Source organism: Ursus americanus, chromosome 17 (assembly GCF_024610735.1).
Source record: "Ursus americanus isolate L20-20 chromosome 17, mUrsAme1.1.p, whole genome shotgun sequence".
In the NCBI taxonomy this organism is placed as follows: domain Eukaryota; kingdom Metazoa; phylum Chordata; class Mammalia; order Carnivora; family Ursidae; genus Ursus; species Ursus americanus.
The window spans coordinates 23,706,179-23,731,874 of record NC_142143.1 but is presented as its reverse complement, the minus strand read 5'-3'; the positions used below and the strand labels follow the sequence as shown (position 1 = coordinate 23,731,874).

General features: G+C 38.5%; 1 protein-coding gene across 1 annotated transcript in view; it reads left to right on the top strand.

Annotated features, from left to right (window-relative positions):
* CFAP54 (cilia and flagella associated protein 54) overlaps positions 1–25,696 on the top strand; it is a 287,356-nt gene that overhangs the window by 5,441 nt on the left and 256,219 nt on the right. Inside the window, exons 2-8 of the mRNA XM_045779838.2 lie at positions 2,932–3,037; positions 6,162–6,305; positions 11,019–11,190; positions 15,211–15,269; positions 20,705–20,848; positions 22,582–22,695; positions 22,818–22,919. Coding sequence (XP_045635794.2) covers positions 2,932–3,037; positions 6,162–6,305; positions 11,019–11,190; positions 15,211–15,269; positions 20,705–20,848; positions 22,582–22,695; positions 22,818–22,919 — 841 coding nt within the window. The remainder of the gene's footprint in view (positions 1–2,931; positions 3,038–6,161; positions 6,306–11,018; positions 11,191–15,210; positions 15,270–20,704; positions 20,849–22,581; positions 22,696–22,817; positions 22,920–25,696) is intronic.

Below are 25,696 nucleotides of genomic sequence, written 5' to 3'. Positions count from 1 at the left end.
CCTTAATTATTTCCTTAGAGTACCCTTTTCCAAATACAGTCACACCCTGGGTTAGGACTTCAACATAAGAATTTTGAGGGGACACACTCAATCAGTACATTAACATTGTCCTCATCTAGAAATTTATGAGATAAAGGCTTGGACTGTTAAGGGAAATTTGGATTTTTTCCTAGAGGCGTTTATAATTTCTGAGAGAGAAGGAAGGAGTAAATGTTAACTAAATAAATGAACAAAATAAGCAGTGATCTGCTACCCTTTGAAACTAATTAGAAACTGTTTTGAGAATACTGTATGTTTTATTTTTGTTTACGTGGTGGAAAGAAACAGAACCCTAATGGACTGACTGAATGGTGAAATCCCTGAACTCTTTATAGAAAAAAATACAATAAGAACAAGGAATTCTTTTCCTAGTCAATTATGTATTCATTCATTCTTTCAACAAATAATTATTGAGTACACATATATATTAGATATTCACTACTGTTGAGGCTGGGCAATGAATAGTCAAAATCCGTGCCCTCAGATAGTTGACATTCCAGAGGACAGGCAGGCATGGTAATATACTAGTTAGGATCATGGATGCACTGAGCCTCAGTTTCATCAACTATATACCTGGGATGTTGGTACTACCTACCTCAGGGTTGTTGTGGAAATGAAATGAAAACAAAAATGCATGTGGCAAAAGACCCAGAATAGCCAACGCAATATTGGAGGAGAACAAATTTGGAAGACTGACTTCAAGACTTCCTCTAAAGGTACAGTAATCAAGCAGTGAGGTATCAGTGAAAGAATGAACAAATACATCATGGGGATGGAACAGAGAGCCCAGAAATAGACCACATAAATGTCATCAACTGATCTTTGACAGAGGAGCAAAGGCAATACAATGGAGCAAAAATAGTCTTCTTAACAAATGGTGCTGGGACAACTGGACATCCATAAGAAATAATGAATCTCAGCACAGACCTTATACCCTTCACAAAAATTAACTCAAAATGGATCACAAACCTAAGTGTAAAATTCTGTGGAACTCCTAAAAGATAACATAGGAGAAATCTAGATGACTTTGGGTTTAACAATGACTTTTTCGATATAACACCAAAGCCACAGTACATGAAAAAAGAGTTGATAAGCAGGACTTCATTAAAATTAAAACTCTCTGCTTTGTGAAAGACACCATCAAGAAAATGAAAAGACAAGCCACAGACTGGGATAAAGTATTTGCCAAAGACATATCTGATAAAGAACTGTTATCCAAAATATACAAAGAACTCTTAAAACTTACTAATAAGAAAACAACCTGATTTAAAAAATGGATCAAAGACTTTAATAGACACCTCATCAAAGAAGATAATACAGTTGGCAAATAAACATATGAAAAGATACTCCCCAACATACATCATTAGGAAGATGAAAATTAAAACAATGAGATACCGTTACATACCTATTAGAATGGCCAAAATCCAGAGCACCGACATCACCAAAAGAAGGAAGGATATGGAGCAACAGGGACTCCTCATTCATTGCTGGTGGGATGCAAAATGGTACAACCACTTTGGAAGACAGTTTGGTGGTTTCTTACAAAACTAGGCAAACTCTTTCTTTTTTTAAAGATTTTATTTATGTATTTGTCAGAGAGAGAGAGAGAGAGAGCGCACAAGCAGGGGGAGTGGCAGGTAGAGGGAGAAGCAAGGCTTCCCAGTGAGTAGGGAGCTCGATGTGGGACTCAGTCCCAGGACCCAGGGATCATGGCCTGAGCTGAAAGCAGACACTTAATTGACTGAGCCACCCAGGCATCCTAACAAGCATACTCTTACCATACAATCCAGTAATCATGCTTTTCGGTATTGACCCGAAGGAGTTGAAAACTTATGTCCGTTCAAAATCTGCCTATGGATGTTGATAGCGGCTTTACTCCAGTTGCCACAACTTGAAAGCAAACAAGATACCCTTGAGTAAGTGAATGGATAAATAAAATGTGGTATATCTATCTAGACAAGGGAATTTTATTCAGCATTAAAAGGAGAGGAGCTATCAAGCCATGAAAAAAACATGGAGGAATGTTAAATGCATATTACTAAGTAAAAGAAGCCAGTTTGAAAAGGCAACTATATGGGATTTTGAAAAAGGCAAAACTATGGAGATAATAAAAAGCTCAGTGGTTGCTTGGGGTTAAGGGAGAGAGAGGGATGCCTAGGCAGAGCACAGATTTTTAGGGTAGTGAGACTACTCTGTGTGATAACATAATGATGGATTCCTATCATTATACACTTTTCCAGACCCAGAGGATATATAACACGAAGAGTAAACCCTAAAATAAACTGTAGATACTGGGTGATAATGATGTGTCAATGTAGGTTCATGAGTTGTAACAAATATACCACTCTGGTGGGGGTTGTTGATAAGGGTGGGGGGGGGAAGGCTGTGCTTTTATGTGGGACATGCAGTATATGCAGAATCTCCATACCTTTTGCTGAATTTTTCTGTGAACCTAAAACTACTCTAAAAAGTAAAATCTGTTTTTAAAAAATGCATATAAAAAGCTTTGATCAGGCGCGCCTGGGTGACTTACTTAAGTGTCTGCCTTCGGCTTAGGTCGTGATCCCAGGATCCTGGGATTGAGCAGGGCTCCCTGCTCAGGGGGGCGGTCTGCTTTTCCCGCTCCCTCTGCCCCTCCCTCTGCTTGTGCTCTCTTGCTCACTCTCTCTCTCAAATGAATAAATAAAATCTTAAAAAAAAAAAAAAAAAGAGCTTCGATCAGTGTTTGGCATAAAGGAAGCAGTAATTTTAATTGTATTTAGTAATAATTAGATATTGACAGTAAGGCGCATTGGAATAACAGCACAAAATAAATTTTTAAGGTTTGTTTGTTAATTAATTGAGGTTTCTTGCTGACATTGAAGATATAATTTTATTTTATGATTTTTACAGTGCCACCTCTTTGTTTAATATCTGGACCAAGTATGCCCCCCGGCTGCCAGCTGCCTATTACAATGAAAAGCTTCTGAAGGTTGGAGACAGCCTTTGTGAAATGAAAGTAAGTGCCTCTGGAGTAAAAAGGGCCTAAATGAAACTTGGCTAATTATTATTATTTGGTTTGATACCATTCCTATTTTACATGATTTGATTTTTTTCTTAGAAAAATATGAATGAATGTTACAAGTTTTGATGAGGCACAGTAACCAAAAAAGTGTTTGTTTTTTAATTTTGTAGTTGAGATTCTCCAGAGGTGAGAAATTCCTGAACGGAAAGACAACTGGCTGGGGTTGGGCAGGCGCATAGCCCCTGGTTAAGGGAGGGTGTGGTAGGTGCCCAACAGGAAATGCTGAGTCATCATGTTCCTACCTCATACAAAGGAGCCCAGACACCACTTCCTGTTGTTTTTCACATGGCTGACCTTGCCCAGTGACAACTTTCATGGGTTCTTGGCCTTGCTGCTGTGTTGTCTGGTTCCCAGTGCCCTGTTTTAATGACTTGCAACTCCTTAATGTTTTGCCATATGTAATTATAGCAGTCATTCCTTACATTCCTTACATGCCATATTTCTTGCTTAGTATTCTATTCCAAACTGAGTTTGTGCCCAATTTCTAGTTCCTATCAATCCCACGTCTGGGATTGCTGTGGACTTGTGCCCTTGGTTCAGTAAGACCACACCATAGCTGGGTTTTCAGTTAATGATAATGTAAGTTTTTCCCTTCAGCTCTGGCATAGGCCCAAATTATTCTGAGTTAAATATGAATGTTTGACACATGTAGAATCCTTGGACCAAGAGTTTTTTTTATCCAAAGTGTTTTTAGGCCATTTTCAATGTTTTCTTGGTCTTCAGTTTTTCAGCTTCATTTTCCTCTTCCCTTTCTATTTTCTGGACTTGAATTTATTTTTCTTTTTTTTTTTGGGGGAGGGATTTGAGAGGGAAATTTACCAAATGGAGGATGAGATGTGGAGGAAATTTCAAATGAAGACTGACATAGGAAAGATGATAGGGTTTGAAGCGACGACCAAGAAAGAATTCTTGAGACGTCTTTGGTGCAAAAAGGTGATTTTATTAAAGCATGGGAACAGGATCCATGCACAGAGGAGCTGCAGTGGGGTCATGAGGAGTGGCCCATTATATACTTTCAAGTTGGGAGGTGGTTAGGGATAGCTTAAGTCTCAAAGGAATTTGGAAGCAAGGTTTCCAGGACCTTGAGGGGGCTAGCTATTGTTGGGCAAAGGTCATTTATTACTGTCTAATAAAACCTTAGTCATGAGACCCTTCAGATATATATCAGTGGGCCATATGCTTGGGGGATGATTGCCAACACATATCATAGGGGGTTTAGAGATAAAGGAGGTTTCCAAAGGAATTTTTATACATTAAAGTAGACTTACAGGATCCTGGTTGGGGGTGGGGGTCAGGATCAGGGATCAGGATTGCCTTTTGCCCTTAGCAAAGTATTAACATTGAGGCAGTTGAGTCCCTAGAGGAATGTCACTCTGCCTGTTTCAAGGACTTATCAATGGGCTGGAGGTAGTAAGGAAATTTAATAATTTTTCTTCTGCCTTTGTTTCCCACATGGAAAACGATCTATTGTATGCTGCCCAAATTAGAGCATCAGCTTAGCTTCATGTAATTGGACTGTAGTTCTTAGAAACTTAAAAATACAGAAAAACTATAGACAAAAATTTTTTTTCTGTAGGAAAACTATAGAAAACAAAACTGATGAACAAGATCCAACTTGTGAGCTATATTCATGTGAAGTGGAATAACTTTTGACAAGCACTAGAAGAGTGTCACCTCTGTTTTTATGCTTCTCAATATAAGGGGCTGGAGATACACAGCAGTTCAGTGTTGTTTGTGGAGTATTCAGGTGGGTGGAGCGGACATTGGTGGAGGGAGGAGGGAAGAGCATGTTAGAAGTTGATAAAGCAAGTTCATGCTGGGTAGTGGCTAAGGATTCAGAATATTTCAGATAGAAAGGCCCAGATAGGATATTTTAAAATTTACTTAAAGGAACAAAGAAAATATTTTTAATCTACTTTTCATTGCTGAGAAAGTGGGCTGATAAAGGTATTGAGAATACTGGAAATGAACGTGAGTTGTTACTTTGGTTCTAGAATCTCTTTAGTTTTATTTAATTCCAGTAAAGATCATTTTGTTGGAATAGTCCTGTTTTGAACCTAGATTTGAATTCATCATATGAACCAAGTTAGAAAGGAAAAGATTCAGAATCAATTAGTGAACAGTAACAAGTCAATGGAAATAGAAACACAAGTTTGACTGTGGATGCCTCCCAAGGGCCTAGGTAACCCTACAGGCACTAGACACCTAGAGGAGTCGCTTTCCCTGGAGACAGTTGTAGAGGAGGAAGCTGACGAAGGGGTGCAGTTGACTCATATCCACAGTCTTGCTCACCTGCCCCGCCCTGAAACTCCGGGTCAGCTGTGCCCTGTGCACTGCAGAAATGAGCCCTGATTTTGTCATGGAAATAGAAGCATGAATTAGGACTAACAAGAATCCTAACTAACAATAGCTCAGGCTTTTTTTATTTGTCCCGATGCGGCTTCAGAGACTGTTGACAGATGAGAGAGAGAGAGAGAGAGAGATACAGCGTTTCCTTTCTTCTCCCTTCCTGCCTTCTTTCTCTCTCTCCCTCTTCCCTCCTTTTCTCTCCTCCCTCCCTTCCTCCCACCCCTCCCCCTTCTTTCTTTTTTGGAACTTAGGAGGTATCAGAGAAGCAAGGCTAGTTACGCAACTCATCTGCCTCTCTGAGTAGGTGGATTACCATGACGTGGGGATGATGAATTTCTTGGATTTTGAGTATATATAGGTATTACCACACATACCCTGGTGAGTATTCTCATTATTATGTCATCATTATTCACACCCTGGTGAATATTCTCATCTTTGAGGTTGTGATGGTCTCATCTCACCATAGGCTTGTTGGGAGGAGAATTAATGCAATAATGTACGGGAAACACCCAGTGCGGTGTCTGTCACATAATATGTGTTTAGAAATGCTAGCCATAGTGGTAGTCATAATGTAATGGTGGTAGTAAAAGAGTGTTATAGTAATAATCAACATTGATACTATTAGGAGTAATTTGAATATTACTGAATTTTAATAGTGATAAGCAAAATGATACTTGGAAGATTTCATCAAGTCCTCTTTTTATTTCAGGAATATAAATTGGCCCTTTTACAGTGCTATGGAAGGTATCTTCAGCAGTTCACCATCAATTTTGATGAGAATAAAGCAGACGTGAATCAGTTCAAAACTGCCTTTTTTCCAAAAGGCTTTGGAGACAAAACTGCTGCACATACAGTAAGATGAAAGCAGTAGCTATTTTAGCTACAGTTTATGATTAGCTGTGCAATGTATTCTTATTTGACAGCTTCTAAATGTCTTTCATTTGCTTAGCATGGCATTTGCTTGTGCTATAAGTTGCTTAATAAATGTTTTCAGTGATGGATAAGAAAGTGCACTTATTAGACTTTGTAAAGATGTTTTGGAGATTGTGTCACAATAATCACTCATTCTTCCAGCAGACAGTTATTATTATTATAATAACTAATATTTATCGAGCGCTCTTAGTTTACAAAGTGCTTTGGAAAAGATATTTGATCCTCAATAACTTTATGAATTAGGAACTATTATTACCCTTATTTTACAAATGAGAGAAAGAAAGCTAATGGCACAGTTAGTTAACTAGTGGCTCAGGAGATCAAACATAGATCTTTTTTTTTTTTTTTAAAAGATTTTATTTATTTATTTGACAGAGATAGAGACAGCCAGCGAGAGAGGGAACACAAGCAGGAGGAGTGGGAGAGGAAGAAGCAGGCTCATAGCGGAGGAACCTGATTTGGGGCTCGATCCCATAACGCCGGGATCACGCCCTGAGCCGAAGGCAGACGCTTAACCGCTGTGCCACCCAGGCGCCCCAAACATAGATCTTTTAAAGCAAAAATGTGATGCTTTATTTCTAATATACCGGTATTATTATTATGTTAATTGCTACCATTGATTCACGGGTCAAACAGTTGCCAGGTTCTAAGTACTCTTCAGTATGCATTATGTGAATTATCTTCTTGTAGCTTGATTACAGTCCTAGAAGGTGGGTACTGTAATGCCTCTTTTACGGATGAGGAAACAGAGACTAAGAACCCCAACCCACTTAAAGCAATGGGCAGAGCTGGTGTTTGAACCCTAATCATTCTGATTCCAAACTACGTTATTCCAAGCTTGGTGTTTATTCAAGGCTTCGGAAACAGCATACGGTTTACTAGCAGAAAATCTCAAAGCATGTTTGGGGCATATCGAGCAGTTCAATTTGGCTGTACCATAACTACGTGAATAAGAATACCAGGCAATATAAGTTGGCATCCCACTGGGAAGAGTACTGAATGAAAAGCTTAGGAGTTTCGACTTTGAAGTCCCCTCCTATGCCACCCTGGTCCACAGCCCCATCTTTTTTTCTTGTACTGTTGCATGATTCCGCTTCCACCCAGCCTCTCTGGCTTAGTACCAGTGCATTTGTGAGCTCCTTCTAGAAAGCTTATATCCTAGATAACTGTGGGGCTCATTCCTCCCTTCCTTTAGGTCTCTTATACGTCATGCTTTCTTTTTCTTTTTATTACTTACTATCACCAGATATATTTTTATTTGTTTATGTTTTTATTGCCTGTCTCCCCTTCTACAATATGAGCTTCATGAGGACAGGCACTACTCTAATCTCTAACCTCTAGTGCCTAGAACAGTGAATCTAGTGCCTAGAACAGAAAACTGCTTTTTTCCCCAAAAGGCTTTGGAGACAAAAGTACTGCACATACAGTAAGATGAAAGCAGTAGCTGTTTTAGCTACAGTTTATGATTAGCCATGGAATGTGTTCTTATTTGACAGTTTCTAAATGTCTTTCGTTTGCTTAGCATGGCATTTGCTTGTGTGCTGTAAGTTGCTTAATAAATGTTTTCAGTAATGGATAAGAAAGTGCACTTATTAAACTTCGTGAAGATGTTTTGGAGGTTGTGTCACAATAATCATGTAATAGATATAACAGTATGTAATAGATGCTCAATAAAGCTTTACGAAATGAATGAATAAGTGAAGTGATATGGTCAGAACTACTAATCTGGAAGTGCTACACTGAATAGATTAGAAGGACAAAGACTAGAGGCAGATGGTAAAGAAATGAAGCCAATGGAAGGGCGTGCCCGCAAGACCATTGTGAAGGGCATGAAAAACTATGAAGGATTTGATATTTTACGTGCTTAAGTTTGCGGTTCTGGCACACTGTTGTTTTTGAATAAATATCTATAAAATAAGTGAGTAAGAGAATGAATGGATTGAAAATGTAGTCCAGTAGGATCTGGACAATGAAGAACTTAGAGGTCTTGAGAAGTTCTGTTAGAGAAATAGATTTTGAAGTTAAATGCATACAAATCATAGATGAAGTAGTAATAATGTAGAATATACTGGCAATATAGTTTTGTGCAAAGATACTCATTTTATTTAATGATCCCCCTTGTATGTACTGTAGGGAGGCATTGTGGCAGAGTTGGTAAGAATTTGGTTTCTAGACCCAGCCTGCCTGGGTCTGCTGTGCTACTTCCTAGTGATGGGACCCCAGAGAAGTTACGTAATTTCTTTGTGTCTCAGTTTCCTCATCTTTAAAACCAAAATAACAATAAGACTTACCTCAAAGGATTTTTTTTAGGATTGCCAAGATAATAAAAGACTTAGAATATGGCCTGACACTAAAAAAAATATTAGGTTTATCACTATTGGCTTCTAAGAGAGAGCATTTTGAAGATAACTATTCTAACATGTACATGCACTCAATAAATCTCTTTTTTCTGTGATACCAGTTATATGATGGCTAGAAAGTATACATGTATCTCAGTGGGAAATCTCATGTGGTGGAGGAAGGCCCATTTGTGCCATCGTGTGTGCACTCCTATAGCTTTATCAGTAGTGATGATTCTCTAGCCAAGATCTGTCTTCTGAGATTTATGTCACGAGCATCTCACATTTCACATATCCTAAACTGAACTCGTTCCCTTTCCTCCATAATTGGCACCAGCCGCGCACCCAAGCAGAAATCACTGTAGACCGCTTTCTCTCCCTTACCTCCCACATCTAAATCCCATAGACTCTGGGGCACCTGGGTGCCTCAGTCAGTTAAGTGTCTGTCTTCTGCTTAGGTCTTGATCCCAGGGTCCTGGGATCAGAGCCCTGCACTGGGCTCCCTGCTCAGCGGGAAGTCTGCTTCTCCCTCTGCCCCTTCCCCAGTCGTGCTCTCTCTCTCTCTCTCACTCACATTCTTTCTTTCTCTCAAATAAATCAATAAAATCTTTAAAAAAATTATAAATCCCACTGAGTCAGACAAAACTTAAATCTCTTTTCTGCGGGGTGCCTGGGTGGCACAGTTGGTTGGACATCCGACTCTTGGTTTCGGCTGGGGTTATGGTCTCCAGTCCTGGAATTGAGCCCCATGTCAGGCTCTGCACTCAGTGTGTGGTCTGCATGGGATTCTCTCTCCCCCTCTCCCTCTGCCCCTCCCCCACCCTGCTTTTGAGCATGTGCGCCCGCGCTCATGCTCTCTCTCTCAAATAAACAAATAAATAAATAAATCCTAAAAAATTTTTTTTCTTCCTCTTTATCCCTGATTCCAGCACCCATTTCAGGACCCTGGTATCTCTGGACTACCTTAAAGGGTTTTGATCTCTCCTAGTCTCCCTGCTTGTAGCTCTGTGCCCTATCCTCTGCTTTTCATCTCCCACACTTTTGTGAGAATTAACTTCTAAACTATAAATCAAATCATTTTATTCCACTGCCCTTTGACTTTCTTCTTTGGCTAAAGTCCATATTCCTTGAAATGATGTGGAATGCACTCCATGTTCTGACATGCATCACCTTAATAGCCTAATATCTTTTTTTTTTAAATTATTTTTAAGTAATCTTTACACCAGTGTGGGGCTCAAACTCAACAACCCCGAGATCAAGAGTGGCATGCTCTACCAACTGAGCCAGCTGGGTGCCCCAAAGGTGATTTTTTTGTAGTAATCTCTACACCCAACATGGGGCTGGAACTCATGACTCCAAGATCAATAGTTGAACGCTCTTCCAACTGAGCCAGCCAGGCACCCCTAATCTCTTTATTTTAAGCCTTTTTACCAAAACTTATGAAAGACTTTCAATTCAGTGACCACAGCAACCACTTGAAGCATTCCTAACATTGCATGTGCCTGGAATGCTTTTCCCTTTGCCAAGAGCAGGGACCACATCTTCTTCATCCTTGAGTCCTTATCGCTTAGCAGAGTGTGGTAAATAGAGGTGCGCAACAGACACTTGCTGAATGAATTGTGTAAATGGTAATGATTGCATCCAGATCAATAAGTTAAAATACTATGAGGAAGGTTTACAAAATGTGATTCAATTCTATATTCTTAGAAATAGAATTTGTATGTTTTTTGGCTTTTGAAATTTTTATGACTAAGGACAAGTAAGCTTAACTAAATGGATTCTTTGAAGAAACCTGTTTTACCACATTTCTTTCCATATGTCTTAGTCCTTGAAGGCTGTTATAACAAAAATCCATAGACTGGACGGTCTGAATGACATTTTTTTCTCTCTGTTCCAGAGGCTGGGAACCACAGGGTTAAGGTGCTAGAAGGTTTGGTTTCTGGTGAGGGCCCACTTCCTGGTTCATAGATGGCTATCTTCTCTCTGTGTCCTCACATGGCAGAAGGCAGTAGGGAGCTCTTTGGGGGTCTCTTTATAAAGGCACTAATCCCATTCATGAAAGCTCCATCTTCATGACAATCTCTTCCTAAAGACCTCACATTCAAATACCATCACACTAGGGATTAGGTTTCAATATATAAATTTGGTGGGGGACACAAACATTCAGTCTATAGCACTATATAATCTATTTAAGCATAATCATTTCTATTTTATTTTTTCACATTTTAAGAAATGCTTTTCTAAGTTGCATAAACCTTATTTATATTCTTATTTATATTTTCCCTGTGTTTCAGTTTCACGCTTTAAGTGGCAAAAATATTTGCAACTATGAGCTGGTCTGTGACAGTGATGTGAACCTGCAGAGTAAAGACTCTGTGACCCAGTGTCTGCACATTTTGTCCTCCTTAAGACTCATCATGCAGGTGGCTTTGCCACAGGAGCACCTTTGCTGGATCATCTTCAATGGTATGTACCAATGTCTTCTGTTTTTCATCATGGCTTTCAGAAAGTTATTTAAATGCCAAGTTCGATTGTAATTCGATTATCTTGGCTAAATGGGTGGTGAGTATTAAGGAGGGCACTTGTGTTGAGCACTGGGTGTTATATGTAAGTGATGAATCACTAAATTCTACTTCTGAAACTAATACTACACTGTATGTTAACTAACTCAAATTTAAATAAAAGTTAAAAAAACCCACAAAAAACCAAAGTACATATCTAAATTCTAAAAAATTTCTTCTAATATAAATAAATAATTTCTTTAAAAAAACCCATTCATTTCATAATAGGATGGTTATGGGGATTTTGTTTTTTTCTTTTAATATTTTTGTTGCATTTCAGTTTGTCCTCCTAAGCAGGGACTTACAACGCATGTCTTTGGGTTTGCTGCTCAAGGGGAGAGTCAGAGACTATGGGGATAGTCAGTTTCAGGTATGAAGAAGTAGAGACCATGGTTAGTAAGTAAATATGAAAAGGATCAAAGGATCACTGCAGGTTAGATTTGTTCTAAGCATCATCCATTTATTGGTCCTTTCCTCAAATACTTTGTCCAGTGATTATTGCTTTCTACTTATCAACCTTCTCCTCCTACTTGCTTTTGAGTGAGGAGCTCTGAGAATGCATGGTATGTATGTGTGTGTAGTGTATTTATATACATATCTACATTGTAGAGATACGCAAATATACATATATACTTTATATTTGTCTTGTGAAATGAATCTTATCTATCAAAATATAGCATCTGCTTTTCTCTTTAAGGAGCTATAATTTAAATTCAATTTAAATTCTTTTTAAGGTTACAGTCAGTCACCTACTATATTAATTTCTGGATAATTTCTTAAAAGGGAAAATGACAGTATGTTCTGTGTGTGTAAGACCAGGACAAAATAACGTGAAAGAAAACATATTGGATTTTCCCTCATCCATGGCAACTGAAAGTACATTTCCTAGCCTTTTCCCTCCTCCTCCCCAAATAATTTTTTTTAACATTTTGATTGAAATTAGACCTTACATTTGCTGCCCGAGATAAGCCTGATTTTGGAACAATTTTCAGCCCAGTGACTGTTAAGCTTTTTTGTCTGATCATTCTCAAGAAGATCTGTGATTCCCTGAGTAGCCATTGCCATCCTTCTCCCTGAGTTGCTCACATATCTTGGCAGGGACTGAGCAGGACCAGAGGTTCTGTGCTCAAGAAGGAGTGGTGGCCTGAGGTTTGGGTCCTGCAGTTGGGTCTTGCTTGAGAGGTGGAATAATTCTCCGTCTGCAGTCTTTTTAAGATCACGTGCAAACAATCCTAATATTCTAAAAATCCTAATATTCTAAAAACAAAACAAAACAAAACAATTTCTGCATACCTTTATTTGGTGTGTGCTTTTTTATACATATGGTATCACGCTCTGGATTTTATTCTGTTTCCTAAATATTTTTTTACTCAATACCATGGTTTTAGAACAGAACCAGGTTCCTATATGTAAATCTAGTTCGTTAATTCTGCCTGTTGAATTGTATTCCAGATATCCATACACCCCTCGAGATGGGCACCTGGTTTGCCCTACCTCTATAATTGCACAAATGATTCTGTGATGAATATTCTTACTTGTGTCCTTTTATAATCCTGTATTAGAGTTTTCTGGGATTTACGTCCAGGAATAGGATTGCTGGGTTGTGGAAGACACATATACTTAGTTTTGCTAATTATTGTCCCTGTTTTAATGAACTCATCTCCAAGTTATTAAGTGCCAGACATTGTTTTAAGTGCTAGGGACACAGGAGAGGACAATAGACAAAAACTCTGTTCTCATGCTTACATAATGCTTCAGGGATATGATAAACAAATCAAAATTAAATGGTGTGTCAGATAGTGATGAGTACTAAGGAGAAAAATAAAGCTAAGAAGGGGGTAGGGAGAGCAGAGGTTGGGCTGGGGCTGAGCTGCTATTTTAAACAGAATGGTCAGGGAAGGCCTCACTGAGATGACACATGAGTAACCACCTGACTGAGACATCTGGATATTTGGGGGAAGGGCATTCTGACTGGGGGATTGACAAGTGCAAAGATCTTGTACTTTTTGAAATTTGGAGTTTGAGTAGTGAAAAATAAATTGACCTAGAGTCAATTTATCAAAATGCATTTCACCTTTTCTGTTAGACATTAATACTGATTCTCTTTACTTTTAATTGACTATTACACATCACACTCTTGGTTTCTTAAGATACTTAACCAATTTTGGTTCTTTCACAGACTCGTAACTGGGCGTATGACTGTTGCATCATACCTTACTTTACAACCAACCTGAACCCAACTCATTCAACCCTCACATAGCCAGGTTATTTTGGTGGTGGCCATCTTTGATGAAAAGGAGTCACATGACAAGGCAGTAAACTCATATTAGGGATTTGGTTAAAAATAAAACAAAACAAACTTCCAGAGATATCCCAAGATTGTAAAGATTCAACCTGTGTTCCATTTTATGTCATTTATTCTGTCTGCCAGGCTTCTGCAATAGGAATTTGTGGGCCATTCCAAGATCCTGAATCATCAAAGAAGGATTTGGTTGTAGTCAGGACATATTAGATCTGGAAAGGTTAAAATCTCATTTTAAAAATACAGAGGGGCCTTGTCATTCTTGAGGGCGGTCTCCTGAGGTCTTCTGAAATTCCCCAGTTCCCGTTACTGACATGTTTATACAGGCTCCTGGCTTACACCTGAATCACATGTTTTGCGGGGAGGCATGAGTTTGCTGTGGGTATCCTTACTTGGTGACTTAAAATAAAGAAACACAGTCAGACAGTTTCATCTTTAAAGATTAAGAGCAGAGGTCAACAAAGCTAATTTGAGATAAGAATGCTGGGCTTGAGCTGTTACTAGCCAAGTGGTTTCTTCCCCAGCGAATCTTACGTGAAATAACTAATGCTATGTCCCAGGAGCAGTCACACTAAGAAGCTGAGTCCTTGAATGTTAAGGACCTATTGCATTCTCTATAAAGTTTATGGTGTTGCAAGTGTTTAAAAGTTTATTCAATATTTTTTGTCACTGACTTATGTAATTAATGTTTATTATGCTATGCTTACAAGTATATTTTCATCATGTGATGTGTGTTTTGGAGCAGATGCTGTTTTCTCAGAAGGTTTTAAAATTTAAGTGTGAACATGGATTCGTAATTGTTGAATTTGGATGGTTATGAATTTTAGATCAGATATTTTATAGAAAATATTTAGACTACTTGTCATTATAATTACTTGCTTTTTAAGGCACGTTACCATCTTTGGGGTATGTTTATAGCACGATAACGTCCTTTGTATATAGAGAGATGTCTGGTGATGTTGTTCCCCACCCCTGCCCCAGCTCTGCCAGTTTTCTAGCCTTCTGTTTTCATTTAATTAATGGCCTGACAAAAAAAAATCATACTTGAGTGGTCTTAAATAGGAGTTGGAAATGCTGTTTTTCGTTGAGTGCTTATAGGACATACCTTAATAAAGGGGTAAATTTTATGAGACTGCAAATAAATAAAATGCAACCTATTATGTGTTTTGATTTTTAAATTATGATGAGTTTCCTTGTTTAGTATTATGCCATTTTGACTAAATATGTATTCTAATCTTATTTGGGGATAAATCTTCAGTTTTTCAATCATAAAGAAACCATGGGCACCAATAGCATTTTATATGAATTAATAAAACCACAGGGTATATAAATCATGCTACTTAAATATTCTTTTATTTAATATATTTTAAAACTTATGCTGCCTTTCAAGTGAACATAAAAGATTCCTATGTCACCTTATTTAAAATATGGTCAAATTAGTTCTTTTAATGACTTGGCTGCAAGTTACAAAAAAATTGTAATGGTTATAACTCTTTAGCCATTATCAGACTTTCTCATAAGATCACTTGTTTTAGGAACTATAGACTTAAACTACAGAAATTAGAATATAAAATTTCCATTATTTAGCTGTAAAACATGTTAACAGTCTTTTTCTTCATCCAGGTACCATTTACATTTACACCATTTGCAGAAAACTGATGATCATAGGTCAGTCTTCCAAGGTATGCAATTTACTGACAAAATATCTTGCCCTGTATTTCCTGTTTTTCTCAAGACTTTAGTTAGCATTGAGTGCTGAACAAAGAAAATTAGTGAATTATATAACAAAGTTAGTAAATGTATATTATATAGTTTTACTATTCTTTTACTTTAGCACGATCATCTCTAAAAATAAGAAGACAATAAAATATTAATTAAAAAAAGAATTCTTAAAATTAATAGGTGATCTCCAGTGTCCCTCAGTCTTTCAGATTAGTCATGACTTGTCAACTTGATACTGAACATCCCTCTGGTAACTATATCTTTAGGTAGGGTGACCATCCATCGTGGCTTGCTAGGACAGTCCTGGCTTATGTCTGTTGTCCTAGAGTAATTATTAATGGTGCTCCTTTTCGCTCCTTAAAACTGGTTTGGATGACAAACTGGTGAGTCTATTTATGTATGCTGTGGAGTTTGGACTTCACTCTCCTCCAACAGCTTGGACTTTACTTATGGCCCACATGCTAGTTGGGTGAATGTCTACCCAAACACTGTCCCAGTTATGAGCGAGGGCAAGGGGCCTTTATTTTACAAGAAGATTCATACTAACTAGTACTTACTGCTCAGTTTTAGCTTGAGGAAGTGGCTGACACTTCCCTTCAATGTTGGTAGCAGTTTTGTCTGTAGGAGACCTATTTATTCCGTGTGTCAATGTCCAGTCATTGGCATACAGGTCAAGAAGGGAGAATACACTTCCGTTGAGAGCATGCTTGAATTGTTTCTGGTATCTGAAACATTACTGCTTTATTTATTTATTTTTTTACTGCATGTAAAACCTTATGCTGAATATTCTAACACTCAGTGCAGATCCTTTTTTTTTCTTATTTCCTCAAAATATAGCCTAGTATCTTAACATTTGACAATGCTTAAAAAATAAAAATGGAAGCAAAGATACTTGCATGCTCGATGCATAACATTAATTATGTGTTCTCTCTCTGTTTTGTTCCTCACATTTAAAAGCTCTATTACTGACGTGACTTGAGCAAGCTCTGTGCCAGTGTTTTGAATGTAAATTAAAATGAGGGGAGATTGTCTCATGAATAATGTAAATGTGGCCTACACACTATTCCAACAATTCTACATTCAGTTCCAGATGATTTCCTGAAGAGAATTTGCATACTCCTGTTGCACTTGCTGTAGCCAACAACTACTGCTGCACAGAGCCATTATAGTTTGGTCTGCTACAGCATTTATCTGCCAAAGCCTTGAAGGGCAGAGATATCTGTGCCAAAATTTAACTGTTAGTGTTTGTGCTTATTAATGCTGAGAGAATTTTAGTTTAATGTGATAGTCATCTTAAAATAACTTCTTATTTAGATCCTACATAAGACATCTCCTCTCCCCCTTATTGAACTTGAGCTTTTGTCTGACAAAATAAGGGCTGAAGGAGGATAGTTCTATGGTCCCAGTCCTGTGGGATAGCAGTGGGGGGAGTGAGTGATGCAAGAATTTTGGGGTGATGGGTGGTTGTACAGTTGGCACTTGAAGACTGGAATGAGATTCTTTCAGTTCGTTTACTCTAATAAATTTCAAGGAAATTAATAGTTTTCACCCAGGGATTCCCAAGCCCTCAGCTGGTGAGTTGATTCCTGAGCTGAGGCTATAAATGAACTTGATGGGTCCATTTAATGGGGACAAGCCCTTGGAGGTCCAGCCACATCTGAGCACTTCTGGGTATGAGGGATCCCGATCCTGTAGCAGTTTTAGAATTTGAGTCTGTTGTAGCATACAATAGAAAGAGAAACAGACATAGGATCCTCGGGCATTTCCTGGTGTCATCCTAGAGCAATCTAAATTCGTATTCCTGCAGGATCTAGACATAATTGCTACCATTTGTTATTATTGTTGAGTCCCTACTATATATTAGGTATTGTGTGAAGGGCTTTGCATATCTAATGCTCAGTATAGCCTTATGAGGTGGGCACTAACATCATTATCATCATTTGTTGAAAGAATGCCTACCAATTATCAGGTATGCTGCTAAGCACTTTCTTCACATATTATCTCATTAATCCTCATACCACCACTTTGAGAAAGGTGCTATTATTACCTTCATCTTAAGGATGAGGAAGCTGAGGCTCAATGTCTCACAGAGAGGTGTGGTTGAGGCCAATGCTACACTGTACTGCCTCTCAACACCAGTAGAGTAATGCATGCCTGTTGACTAAATTTAATCCTGTCATGACCCATCCTATTTGGTTCACCTACTCAAATGGAGGAGCCATGTAGGAACGTTAATAGTTTTTGACATGACTCTATTCCTGAAGATGTCTTGAAGATCAGGGCTGACCCAGGGACTTTTCCCCAGATGGAAACACTTACCTTCGTGCTCAGACAGGTCACCAGCATAACCTTAGGGAGTGGAGGGAGGCCAGATTTCTGAAGCCTCTTTTCCTGAAGACATATGACAACTTGTCTTTCACTTATGGTTTAATCTGTAGTTTCTTCTGAGGCATTTAAAACTAGTATGGTACTCAGCAAACATTAGAAAATATGGTAGAATCTATTCATTCTTAAAAAAAAGTTGATTTCTGTTTCATTTTACTATAGCACTGAAATAGTTTAGTAAAATTTTGTGGCTTGAACAATTATTGTCAAATTATTCCATGTACCATTACATAAACTTCAAATCCGAACTTGGAAATGCCTCTCAGTGTTGTTGTCAGCCTACGAGCTGACATGAATGACGCTACAGTGCCACCCCGTGGCCGAGCTGACTAACCGTGTGTGTCCCCTACTCAACACCTGAGTCATGCTCTTGCTGGGCTCTTACAACTGGGTTTTTCAAAAATTTTTTCCCCTATGAAGACAACAGTTAACTGAAATCCTATCACCTTTTTTTTTTTTTTTTTTTTTTAATTAATAGAAATTGTTCTTCCAAGCTTTTAGGGGCAAGAAAAAAGGGTACAAATTAAGATTTGTTTTGTTGTGTTGTTGTTGTTGTTTTAGAAATGGCTTTTTCATCTTTAAACCTGATGGGTTTTCAGATCCCTAAGTGGAATGATGGGTTTTCAGACCCCCCCTCCCCTTTGTCAAGGCTTCCTCATGTAGTGGAAAGAATGCTGCTGTACTTGGGAGTCCAAAGTATTCCAGCCCCTGCTCTGTTGCTTACAAGCAGTTTAGCCTCTAGGAATTAGATTGGGTTACATTTAGGTCCCTTCTGGCACTAAAATATGTGATTGGGGTCTTTTATTCTAAGTCTGAATATGAACCTAAATATAATACAAGCAATTGGTGACTAAAGCTGTTTTTATTTTGAAATGTGAAATTTCTAATATTAGGGATCCCAAGGGGTTTTGAAAAGATATGTGAATTTAAAGGGGGAAAATTTATACACAGTTTGGTCCTATACCCCCACAAAAATCTATGATAGGATTTTTGTGCGACAAAGGTGAGAAAACTCTTTTGGATGACTGTTGATTCCACCTCAGTTCACAGTGCGGCAAGTTTAGCAAACAACAACAACAACAACAACAACAACAACAGCAATAAAGTAGCCCTGGGCCCACTTAGTAAAGATGTAGTATCCAGAACCAGGGACTGAAAGTTTCATTTTACTGAGGAGAAGTCAGGCATTCTAAAGGACATTGGCAACCTGGAGCAAAACCGCAGGAGACTAACCATGATGGAGAAGGGAAGTGCAGTCCTGGGAGATGTAAAAGCACCTAGGGATGTTTATCTTGGAGAGAGAGATGGGGGAGAAGACAGGATGCATAGGTGTTTTACGATTTGTGGAAGGCTGTATGTTGGAAGTGGGCTTGGGGTGGTTTTGTGCTATTCCAGAAGGCATAACTAGGACCAATGCACTGGAGGTATATCAAGGTGGATTTCATTTCAGATTAAGGAAGCACTTTTCATGTTTTAGAATTGTCTCCTGATGCCATGTGTCATGTTCCTTGTTACTAGAGGTGAGAACTCTTGGACAGGGAAAGTATAGGATCTGTGGTGATGGTGCCAGTGATACTGGTGGGGATGAACTGAGATTGACTTTCAGCCCGTGGATTCTATGATTACTTGACATGGTTTCATATTTAGCACCATTAACTGGAGCTTTGTAATGAAGGTCAGTCAGTCAACACATATTTATGTAATATTTACCATGACATGCCAGATAGTTTGAGGAGATGGGGATATGGTGGTGCACAGGACAGACAGAGTCCCTTTCCTAAGTGACTTTACGTTCTGGTGGGATGAGCTTAGTTGTTAGCAAAGAATATTACAATTCTGTGTCAAACTCTGCTTTACTTCCAGCACTCTCTTTTCCTCCAGAATCAAAACTAACTAGACAGCGGAGAATTCTGGCCTTTCAGGTTTCTTTCTCTTAGATGAGAAAGCTGAGCTGCTTGCACATGTGTTGTATGTACTGTCTTTGAAGGCTCCAGAGATGGTAATAGGGTCTGAATGTTATCAGTGTTTTATCTATCTTTACTATTAAATGCTACGTCTGTCTGGTGGGTTTGCTTTCTGCATATGAAGCTCCTGGATCATTTTGATGATTTGCCTTTTCAAGAGTTGACTATTACAGACATATTTTTTCCTTAATTACTTCCTCAATTATTGAAGGCCAAATTTGTTATTGGAAGAAGGACTTTATTGTGTTGTCCAAGTTTATTATCATTATTTTCTTGAGAATCTCAAAGACTTGTTAGCTCTCCTGTGTTGGTTCTGCTGACTTTAAGTTGTCCACTGAATTAATTTAATAGCACTTGGGGATATCTGCTATGTACCTGGGACCCTTTCAGGTGCTGGTGACATAATAACAAAGCACCATTCTTGTTTTCAAAGAGATTAGAGTCTAGCTTTGGAATCACACCCATGTGAGCATATTAATGGAATTGGATGTAACGTAGATATGATGGTATAGAAACATATATGTAAATTACCTGCTACATTGCTGTGGAGACTTGAAAGATATTAATAAAAACCATCTGAGTTCAGAGCACTTTAGGAGCTAAGAAGGAAGACATTCTAAAATAACTAACTTGAGGGGCGCCTGGGTGGCACAGCAGTTAAGCATCTGCCTTCGGCTCAGGGCGTGATCCCGGCGTTATGGGATCGGACCCCACATCAGGCTCCTCCGCTATGAGCCTGCTTCTTCCTCTCCCACTCCCCCTGCTTGTGTTCCCTCTCTCGCTGGCTGTCTCTATCTCTGTCAAATAAATCAATAAAATCTTTAACAAAATAAAATAAAATAAAATAACTAACTTGAGATTTTGAGTTCTTGAAATTATTCCTTTACTTTTTAAATGCTTGTTTTCTCTTGACTCACTATTTATGGTATTTTTGGTTTAAGCAGTCAGCAACTTGTGCTCACAACTTATAATTTGGTTATATTAGATAGAAATCATCCTGTTAGCTTAAAATGAAAATACATTCAAGTGTGCTCTTTCTCCCTCAGGCCTTAGAGTACCTCCTGTGGGCCAGCACGTGCATGGAGCTCTCCGTGCCGCTCCTGTCTGTCAGGTACTTGACATGGAGAGCTACTCTTTACACTGCCGTCTGCCAGTGCTACTATGACTGCCAAGCTGGCATTCATGGAGAGGTGGGCCGCTTTTCATTCTTAGGATTCCAGTATTAAAAATACAAGTTATTCGCATTTTCTTCTTCAGATGCCCAGCAACACAAACAAAAATGACAAACGAAACCCAAAGAATTGCACTGGCGCAAAGATACAAGTCCCAGGGTTTATTTGCAGAAATGTGCTTGGCTTCTCCATTCTGTTGATCTCTTGTTCTACATTCTGCTGTCTCCTTTCTTCTCCGTTCACTTCCACCTCCCTGCCCCTTTTCTGAACAAGATTTCGGATATCTGACCTCCTCATTGGATGCTTGGATACAAGTCACTTTCCTTCCTTGTTTAGTTTTATATTCCATTCCCCCTGCAGTCCCTTTGTCTTGCTTTTCTCTGCTTCCTGCTGCCATTTGTTTAACACACTTTATTTCTTGTTTTTCTTCTTTTCCTGTGTATCTCTTAGACTGAATACTTGAAATGTAACTTAACTGTTAGGGGTTTCTATTAGCATATATGGTTCCTCTGTGTCAGTGAAAAAAGGCGCCCTCTCTACAGTACGTGGCACCTGGCTTGTCAGTGGATGAGGGCTTGGTGAGAATCAGAAGCAGGTGCCCCTTCTGTTAGGCCAGCACATCCCTGCACACCAGAGTGCATGGTCTGGGGAGTGCAGTGGGGGCTGGATTGCCACTCCTGCTCAACCTTTTGGCTGGAAGTCTTATGCAGGACAGAGCCTTCACAGTTGTACAGATCTTTTCGTATCCTGTTCGCAACCATCAGGCCGGTTAGCGGCTTCTTTACATTTAATGTTCCCACTCAACTACTTCTGAAGGGTTGGATGGTAGTGGCTCATCTTGAATAGCATAATACGACCCTTGGGGGGTACATTTTCTAGCCCAGGGTACATTCTAGAGACTACTCACCATGCATGTACAGTTAGTTATAGTGTACTAGTGGTGGCATGTTTCTGTCGCTATTAAAATTGTCAGGGCATGGAACATATACACAATTTGGCCTAGTTGATTCCTACTGGAATTCTTCCTTATTGGAAAATTTAACCCTTCATGTATTTATTATGTCTAGAAGCATCTTCATGAAAAATTATAAATTATAAATTACCATTCAAAGAAATGGTAAAATAAATGATGTAAATTGATCTATAGAGAATCATAATCATGGTGATCTGATTAAGTAAGCAGGTCTCCTTCCTTCCTTCCATCCATCCATCCATCCATCCATCCATCCATCCATCCATCCATCCTTTTTGTCCTCAGATATTAGTAAATACTTCCTATATGCTGGGTATTAGAGATACAAAAATATGTAAGACCCTATGAGGACCTCACAATTTAGTGGGCAAAGTGAACAGTTGACTAGATAGTACAGGATGCTTTGGTAAGAAGTTCAGTTCGTGGAGGGGTGTGTGTGTGTGTGCATGCGTGCGTGCATGCACACGTGTGTGCAATGCCAGATAAGTGATCATCTGTATGAAGCTGCAGAATTTGGCTTTTCTTACTCTTTTGATTTTCTTGATTCATAAAGTTAGCGTATCTGACAGCTTATTAACTTCAGACCTGCAGAATTTTGGGATGCTTGTAGGAAATGATCGATGGGATAGTTACAGTGTTATAAGGAGTTAGCATCAACCTAGAGTTTAATTCACCAATTAAATCAAATATCTGGGAGAATAAAACATGCTGTCTTGATACATTTTTAATCACTATACTCTCACTTATTATGAATTAAATTTATTTTAATCGCATACAGGCATTTGCTCGGCGTGCTTTAGCTAAAATTGATGAGTTAAGGCAACTGGAATTAATGAGTTCCTCACAATCACAGGAAGAATCCAGAAGACATTATAGAGAGGCCACAATAAAGGTATAAAAATTTCATGAAATAAAACAAATTTACTGCACTATAAAGTTGATTAAATACTTAATATTAGTGGTTGAGAAGTGCATCCCATTGTTACCTCATATATAATTCTTTTTTTGAGACAGATGGCAGTGATGATCTTCAAAAGAGGAGTGTTTGAATCTAGAAGAAAAAACAAAAGCTTCTTTAGGCCAAAGATAAGAGTTAACCTGAGGGAAGCTCAAACTGTAAGTCTGAGAATGTCCTCTTGTTCAGATTCTTTTGGCGGAATATTTGTGTTATATCTCCGTCTTTGAAGCCTGGTCACTCAGTATTAAATCCTGTCCCCTGTTCTCTGCACCAATGGCAAAATAGAGGAATGCCTTCCCACTTTGAACCCAGCCTCACTCCATCCCTTTCTTAAAGATTTATACTGTCCCACATCCCACTTTTGTAAATTTAAAGGGCAAGATGCAGAAGAAGAGCCTGGGAACGGTTCACATGTGGACTTTGAGTGGTGCCACAAGGCCTTTGGCGTTAGCTTAGTGGGCTTTGAGATTGGAGAGAAGGTGGAGGCGCTTTCTCTCCTCAGCTTCAGACTTCACCCTTGGGGATGTTTAGGAACTAGGCTACACTGTAGCAAAAACAACCCCCATATCTCACTGGCTTAAAACGACCTTTATTTCCCACTGGCATCATAGTCCTGATAGTTCACAGGGGGCTCTGCTCATGACCGATGCTCAGGGCCAGATGGAAGAGAAGCCCTCATTTCGAAAATTGCTGGTAGTTCTGCCGTAGGGGATTTGAGAAAGCTCTGGATAATCTTGTGTAGGCAGTAACGCCCAGCATGGAAGGGACAGCAGTCTTTTCTCACATGTCAAAACTCGTCATACAGCTCTCCTGGCCACAGGTGTGTTTGGCCAGCAGCACTAAGGGCTGTCAGGGAGGAAGACTGGGACATAGTTATACCTTCTGGGATCCCCTGCCCTTTCTCCCCCCGTCTTGTCCCTTTCTTCCCCCGTCTTGTCCTCTTGCCCTTGCCTTTCTGAATCTCAGTGTCCCTTAAGACCCAGTTCTGTTTTTTCTTTGAAGCTGACTATTTTAGATGGCTTTAAATTCTTCTATGAATTTCTTTGTAGGGACCGAAAATGAAAGTAAGGGGGAAGATGAGCAGTTTTGGACAGGAGAGTAGTAGAATTTCAGAACCTGGAAGAAATTTAAGAAATTATCTGGTTCAGTCCTGTCCTATTACATATGGGAAAATAAAGCCCAGAGTATTTAAATTATGGCCTCAAGGTCACAAAGGCAGCTGCTGGCAGTGTTGCAACTAGACCCTAGGACTCTGGTCCAGTGCTTTCTCATTACTCCAATCACTGCTGCTCTCTTCACTCATTTCTTCTTATAACATTTAGGAGAAATTATTTTTCTTTTCTCTGAAATAAATCATAATATCTAAACACAAAAATTTGGGCATGGTAGCTTTCTATTGCTACTTAATGTGACTATGGTATGTTGACTACTGAGCCCAGAGGTACATTTCATACATCCTTTTAAAATCATACCTTACCGACCAGTGGTGGATAATCAGTCGGGGTGGTGACTTGCCCAATCATAGATAATTCCTTGGATGAGCTGTGGAACTGCCTGCATCTGGTATTGAGTAGTAACGCTCTATAGCATTTATAAGAGAGCAAGGGGTAGGTTTTTTTCTGACTAGCATTTTTTTTTTCCTCTGAGCAAACCAAATTTAAGTATCCAAAGCTGCAAGACTGTCATTAATAGCATATTATTATGATTTCTAATCATCCTTCTATAAAAATTAAATATATACTCAAAGAAAAACATTTTAAATTCCAGATAGCATGACATTAAAAACACATTTATTTCTGGTTTCCTTTAAGACAATCATTTTATGGAAAGGTCTGGTGGTATATCTTTTTAGAAAAAGTTGTAATTGTTTAGTTGGTAGTGTCTATAGGGAATAGTCAACATACACTTTTTATAAAGTCATAGTATATTACCTTGACATACTTTGCAGAATGTTCTGCTTTATATGTATGAAATAATTTTATTATGTGTATGCAAAAGAAAGTAATTTCAGTATGCGTTAAATCTATTTTATAGAACATTTCTGAATTTGTAAGTCCATTGTGAACTCACAGTTAATCATTTTGAGTTTCAAAGGATTCCTTTAAAGGACTACTAATCCATACTCCTAATGATTGTTTAGTGATTCATTCAGTAAATATTTTTAAAGTACCTGCTATATGAACAAGATAGGATTTACATTTCTAGTGGAGAAATTACATAATAAATAAGTATAGTAATTGTAGTTTGTGGTAAGTATTAAGAAGGAAATAATGGTAGAGATTAAATGAATTATGTGTAAAGCCCTTAGAATGTTTCTGGCATGTAGTAGGTTCTCAGGAATATTAGCTATTACTATTATGTATTTTCATTCATTCATTTAACATGATGTATCAAATGCCTGCTATGGTTACAAGTATGGTGGAATATAGAAAAGCAAAGTCACAGTTCTGTCTTTTTGAATGGCCTTGGAATAAAGAGCAGGATTTGAGTGGATAGGGAAGAGGGGATAAAACATTCTAAGTACAGGACCAAAGCATGATCATAGCTTGGAAGCAGGAGCAAACAGTTTATGGGGGACAGTGAGAAATTAAGCTTGACTGGGCTAGGTATATTATGTTGGAGAATTAACATAATACATCTCATGGAATAGATGTCATAGAAACCATAGTATTTAGAAGTGGAGCAGACTAGTTGGATCATGTCACTTAGCTTCTCATCCATCCTGATGTTTTTAAAGATGGTCTAACATACTCTGTGCAGTATTTGTACCATAACTTGTCAAATATTTTTATTACTATTTAAAATTTTAGTTGGTTCCAGTTCTTCATTATTCTAAATATTGAAGTAATCAACAGCTTCAATATACTATTTTTTAAAAATTTCCTGTGGACAAAATTCAAGGTGTAGTGTTTGAATCAAAGGATACAAGCACTTT